The sequence below is a fragment of the Muscardinus avellanarius genome, assembly GCF_963383645.1.
Source record: "Muscardinus avellanarius genome assembly, chromosome: 16".
NCBI classification, from domain to species: domain Eukaryota; kingdom Metazoa; phylum Chordata; class Mammalia; order Rodentia; family Gliridae; genus Muscardinus; species Muscardinus avellanarius.
In genome coordinates, this window is record NC_137802.1 from 12,876,016 (window position 1) to 12,882,015 (window position 6,000).

A 6,000-nucleotide genomic window follows, 5' to 3' on the forward strand; every position below is an offset into this window, starting at 1 on the left:
ACTGGGGCATTCTACCTCGGAGTTATACTCCCAGCTCTACCTTAGTTTTTATTTTGAAATAGGGTCTCACTAAGTTTGAGTCTGGCTGCAAAGCTGCGACTTTCCTGTCTCAGCCTCCCAAATATTGGGATTGCAGGCGTAAGCCACGGTGCCTGGTTCATTACATTTTTTACAAATGAGATTTTACAACATCTTAAGGAATTTAAAGATTTTAAAAGTACTTCCCATTTCTAGGAAATATGATGACATAAATACCATTACTGAATGAGGTGTGACTCTGTCTGCCTGTTATCCCAGTACTTGGGAGGCTAAGACAGGAGGATCCTAGGTTCAAAGCCAGCCCCAGCAACTTAGTAAGACTCACTTTAAAATAAAAAATAGCCAGGCGTGGTGGTGCATGCCTGTAATCCCAGCATTTGAAAGGCTGAGACCGGAGGATTGAGGTTCATGGACAGCCTCAGCTACTCTGCAACTCAGTGAGATCCTGTTTCAAAATTAAGAATAAAAAATAGGGCAGGGGGTGTAGCTCAGTGGTCGAATGCCCCTGGGTTCCATCTCCAGACCCGCTAAATAAATAAACAGGACTGGGGCTATAGCTTGGAAGCAGAATGCTCCTGGGTTCAATTCTTATACCAATAAATAAGTAAGTCTTATTACTGTTTAACCATATAAACAATCTAAATAGCAGTGAAACAGATTTTATTTCTACCCTGAAGATGAAGATAAATTAATTTTTTTCTGGTGTGTCTGTGTGGCACTGGGAATTAAACCCTTCTACTTACAAGCGATAGCTAGCTCTCTAAAACTTTGATAGGGCCTTACCAAGCTGCAGAGGGTTGCTTTCCTAAGCTGCCGAGGGCACCTGTGATCCTCCCAAATACTGGGATTACAGGCGTGAGCCAGCATACCCAGCTTAGAATTCTCTTTCTTTCTTTCTTTCTTTCTTTCTTTCTTTCTTTCTTTCTTTCTTTCTTTCTTTCTTTCTTTCTTTTTGATGGTACTGGGGTTCCTGGAAGCCCTTCTACCTCCAGGCTACACTCCCAGACCTATTTTATACTTTTTATTTGGAAACAGGGTCTCTCTCTCTCTCTCTTTTTTTTATGGTACTGGGGTTCCTGGAAGTCCTTCTACCTCTGGGCTACACTCCCAGATCTATTTTATATATTTTTATGTGGAAACAGGGTCTCTTAAGCCAGCGCAGCTGGCTCCGAACCTGCGCGATCTTCCTGTCTCCGCCTCCCAGGCGCAGGGATTACAAGCGTGCGCCACCACGCCCGGCTGCATTTTATTTTTTTCAATGTAGCTTCGAATGTTTTTGGCTGAACACTGTCCCACTGAACGTCTATTGCTCCAGAGGTCGTGCAGAGGCTGTAACCTGCACAGCCGTAACACCTGTTTTGTCTCTGTCTTCAAAGGCCGCTCTTGAGCATGAAGAGGCCAAGATCCTCCGAATCCAGCTCGAGCTGACCCAGGTGAAATCGGAGGTTGACAGAAAGATTGCCGAGAAGGAGGAAGAGATGGAGCAGCTGAAGAGGAACTACCAGAGGACGGTGGAGACCATGCAGAGCGCCCTGGACGCGGAGGTGCGGAGCAGGAACGAGGCCATCCGGATCAAGAAGAAGATGGAGGGCGACCTGAACGAGATCGAGATCCAGCTGAGCCACGCCAACCGCCAGGCCGCAGAGACCGTCAAACACCTCCGGACCGTCCAGGGCCAGCTGAAGGTGGGGAGAGCCGCCGGGGGCCTGGAGGACCCTACCCATCCTCAGACACTCCGAAAACCTCCATGGGACCCTTGGCCTTCCACTTCAAATAGACCTTTCCTGTCCTCTCTGTCTAGGACACCCAGCTGCACCTGGATGACGCTCTCCGGGGCCAGGAGGACCTGAAGGAGCAGCTGGCCATGGTGGAGCGCAGAGCCAACCTGCTGCAGGCCGAGGTGGAGGAGCTGCGGGCCACGCTGGAGCAGACGGAGCGGAGCAGGAAGATCGCAGAACAGGAGCTGCTGGACGCCAGCGAGAGAGTGCAGCTGCTGCACACCCAGGTGAGGGCCTGCAGTGCCAGGGGAGGGCCAGCCTCAGACACACCTGCATAACCTGAGCCCCCGCTCCCTGGCTGCAGAACACCAGCCTCATCAACACCAAGAAGAAGCTGGAGACCGACCTCACGCAGCTGCAGAGCGAGGTGGAAGACGCCAGCAGAGATGCCAGAAACGCTGAGGAGAAGGCCAAAAAGGCCATCACCGACGTAAGGCTCCCCTTCCGCTCTCCGGAGGCTGCCAGCTTGCCCGTGCCCCTCCCCGAGGCCCCGATGTTCCCATCACACAGGCAGGGTCTCCCCCAGGACACACGTGGTGTGCATGCGGATCCCAACCACTCCCACCGCCTCTCAATCTCTGCTGGTCCTCCGTCCACATTTAAAAGGAGGACACAGCCTGGCGTGATGGTGTGCACCTGTAATCCCAGTGCTTGGGAGGCTGAGACAGGAGGATTGCAGGTTCAAAGACAGCCTCAGCAATTTAGCGAGACTCTGTTTCCAAATAAAAAATAAATAGGAGCCAAGCGTAGTGGCACATGCTTGTAATCCCAGTGCTTGGGAGGCTGAGACAGGAAGATTGCAGGTTCTCAGCCAGCCTCAGCTATTTAGTGAGGCCCTCTGCAACTTAGTGAGACCCTGTTTCAAACTAAATCATAAAAAATAGGGCTAGAGGTAGAAGCCCCCTGGGTTCCATCCCTAGTAGGACACACACACACACACACACACACACACACACACACACACACACACAGGGCTGGGGGTGTAGGGTGGAGGTAGAAATCCCCTGGGCTTAGTCCCGGGTACAACACAAAAAGGGTGGGCACAGAGCCAGGCATGGTGTTGTACACCTGTAATCCCAGAAATTGGGAGGCTGAGGCAGGAGGATTGCAGGTTCAAGAATAGCCTCAGTGATTTAGCGAGACCCTCAGAAACTTGGAGAGACTCTCTTTCAAATTAAAGAATAAATAGGGCCGGGGTGCGTCTCAGGGGTAGAAGGCCCCTGGATTCCATCTCCTATGCCAAAAATCAAAAAGGAAAGAAAAAATGGTGGGGGGGGGACCCCGGAAAGGGATTATATAGCATTTGTTCTCCCTGTGGAGAGTCAACACCTGACTTGTTCCTTCCAGACCTGGAAGTGAGACCCAGCATCACACTAATTCCTTCCAGAACTTTCTCTTTCTGGGTCTCCTAGGTCTTCCTCCTTCCGCAGCCCCATGGCGCCACCTACTGCCTGATGTGAGACCACCACCCCAAGACCTCTGCTTGCCTACACACACACACACACACACACACACACACACACACACACACACACGCCTTCAGTTCTCAGCTGGCCCTCCTGTCATCTCTAGCTCCAAGTCTGTGATCTCAGATTTCAAATCCATCTTCTCCAGGTCTAAGGCTCCTTTGAAAATACATGTTGGTGATAACTGCTGAATGAATCCTTGGGGTGAGGGACAGCCCCGAGGCGAGTTTCAGGGAGGAAGACACCATTTCCCATCCACTCCTTGCTGCGCCCGTCTCTTAGGTTATTTAGATCCTGGGTGTGGCTTGTCCTACCCCAGGGAGGGATCTGTGATGATTCCGCCTCTTGCCCATGGTCCTTTCTCTTCTCACGGGCCTCTGAAGCACCCGGGCTTTAACAGCTCCGAGGCCCTGGTTGCTGTGTCTGCATCTTTGTGGGTGTGATCTGCTCTCAGGCGGCCATGATGGCGGAGGAGCTGAAGAAGGAGCAGGACACCAGCGCCCACCTGGAGCGGATGAAGAAGAACCTGGAGCAGACGGTGAAGGACCTGCAGCACCGCCTGGACGAGGCCGAGCAGCTGGCGCTCAAGGGCGGCAGGAAGCAGATCCAGAAGCTGGAGGCGCGGGTCCGTGCAGCGGAGACGAGCTTTCCCGTGTCTCTCGGTCCCGCTCCAGCCACAGGCCCCAGACTAACCCCCCAACCCTCTCCCCCAGATCCGAGAGCTGGAGCTGGAGTTGGAGGGGGAGCAGAAGAAGAACACGGAGTCAGTGAAGGGCCTGAGGAAGTACGAGCGGCGCGTCAAGGAGCTGACGTACCAGGTAGGTCAGAGAAGACCTGGCGGGTTTTTCCCCCAGCAGAGGCGCACGCCGCCTGGGTTCCCTGCTGGTGCATGGAAGACACACTGGGCCAGAAAGCTGGCCGGGCCTCGTGCAGCCCTGCTTCCCTCTTCTCGTGACTTTTCTCATCTTTAGAGTGAAGAGGACAGGAAGAACGTGCTGAGACTGCAGGATCTGGTGGATAAACTTCAAGTGAAAGTCAAGGCCTACAAGAGGCAGGCCGAGGAGGCCGTAAGCTGGGGCCTGGCGTGGTGTGGGCCTGGTGGCGCCCGCTGTTTCCCACAGGGACCCGTGATGGAGGCTCTCACCTGCTTGGGCTCTCTGGTTTTAGGATGAACAAGCCAACGTTCATCTCAGCAAATTTCGGAAAGCTCAGCATGAGTTAGAGGAGGCTGAGGAACGGGCTGATATTGCAGAATCGCAAGTCAACAAGCTGCGTGCCAAGACCCGAGACTTCACCTCCAGCAGGGTAGGTCGGACGGGCGAAGAAACCCAGGGGGATTTTTTTTTTTTTCTGGTACTAGCGATTGAACTCAGGGCCATTCTACTTCCCAGCTATACTCCTAGCTCTTTTAAATTTAGTTCCTGAGGCTGGCCTCAAACATGCAATCCTCCTGGTTTAGCCTCCCAATTACTGGGATTACAGGCACATGCCACCATGCCCAGGATAATTTGGGGAGGGTAGCATGGGAGGTTTGTTTAAGGAGTGGGGGGTACAACTGAAAAGAGGGTCATAATAAAGGGGTTATATTTCAGGAAAAGGATCAGGTTATATTCCAGAGAAGGGCCCTGGAAAGGGATACTTCCCAGAGTAGAAATTGGCATAGAACAAAGGGTTCCCTTGTAGAGAAAGGGTTTGGATAAGGTCACTTTCCAGAGTGGAAAAACGTCCCCCGTGGTGACTGCAGAAACTTTGCAACTGGAGCGAATCTCCGAGAAGCCTTTTCTTTGTAGATGGGAAACCTCAGGCTTGGGAGAAAACAGATTTGCTTAAAGTCACTTAGCTGAGCAGAGCCAGGTCTGTAAGGTCACATTAAAACAAATAAAAACAAAAATAAAAGAAACCCAAACAGCACCAGAGCTGGGTGTGGCAGCACATGCCTGCAATCCCAGTACTTGGGAGGCTGAGACAGGAAAATAAATCACAGGTTTGAGGTCAGTGCGAGGGGTAACTTAGCAAGACTCTGCCTTAAAATAAATAAAAAAGGGCTAGGGGCGTATGTATCTCAGATGTGGAACGCCCCCGGTTCAATCCCCAGTACACACACACACACGCACACACACCCACCCACCGCCCTGAAAATGGACGCAGTGTTGAACTGAGCTCTCAGGCGCCCCCTGGTGGTGTATGGTGCACTATACTCTATGTGCGCTATGTATACAGATAGGATTGTTGCCCAGCTATGGAGACTCACACTCTGACGGCCAATTTCTCAGGCTCCAAGTCAACTTCCTGTATGCAATTGTGCCTCTTCCCAAGGTCCAAAAAAAAAAAAAAATACCCTACTAATTGCATCCTGCTAAGATATACCAGCCCCTGACTTGACCGAACACTCCCACTTCCGTTCCAGATGGTGATCCAGGACAGTGAAGAGTGAGCCAGCCCCCGGGCAGCAGGGTGGAAGGAAGATACGCAGAATGCCTATTTTCCTGGCGCCCGAGCATTGTACTCAATTTCCATGTGACCCCTTTTCACATGCAATAAACTCTGCCGTGTTTTCAACTTGGGGCCATCTCGTTTTGTCTTTCTTTTTCTCTTCCCAACGTGGTAATGGTTCCTCGTTTGGCGATCTTTATGCTCAATTTGAGATCTCAGTGTACGCATGGATGGGTAACTTCAATGGCTTGCGTGCCTGTGGCAGAGAGAGAAAGGGTGTTTGC

The 6,000-nt window shown here is 51.9% G+C and overlaps 1 protein-coding gene across 1 annotated transcript in view; it reads left to right on the forward strand.

Moving 5' to 3' along the window:
• LOC308275583 (myosin-3) overlaps window positions 1–5,717 on the forward strand; it is a gene marked incomplete at both ends in the record, with an annotated part of 30,922 nt that extends 25,205 nt beyond the window's left edge. The window contains 8 exons of the mRNA XM_080713945.1: window positions 1,416–1,724; window positions 1,841–2,044; window positions 2,122–2,247; window positions 3,738–3,908; window positions 3,997–4,101; window positions 4,255–4,350; window positions 4,451–4,588; window positions 5,691–5,717. Coding sequence (XP_080570071.1) covers window positions 1,416–1,724; window positions 1,841–2,044; window positions 2,122–2,247; window positions 3,738–3,908; window positions 3,997–4,101; window positions 4,255–4,350; window positions 4,451–4,588; window positions 5,691–5,717 — 1,176 coding nt within the window. The remainder of the gene's footprint in view (window positions 1–1,415; window positions 1,725–1,840; window positions 2,045–2,121; window positions 2,248–3,737; window positions 3,909–3,996; window positions 4,102–4,254; window positions 4,351–4,450; window positions 4,589–5,690) is intronic.
• Window positions 5,718–6,000: the final 283 nt, after the last annotated feature.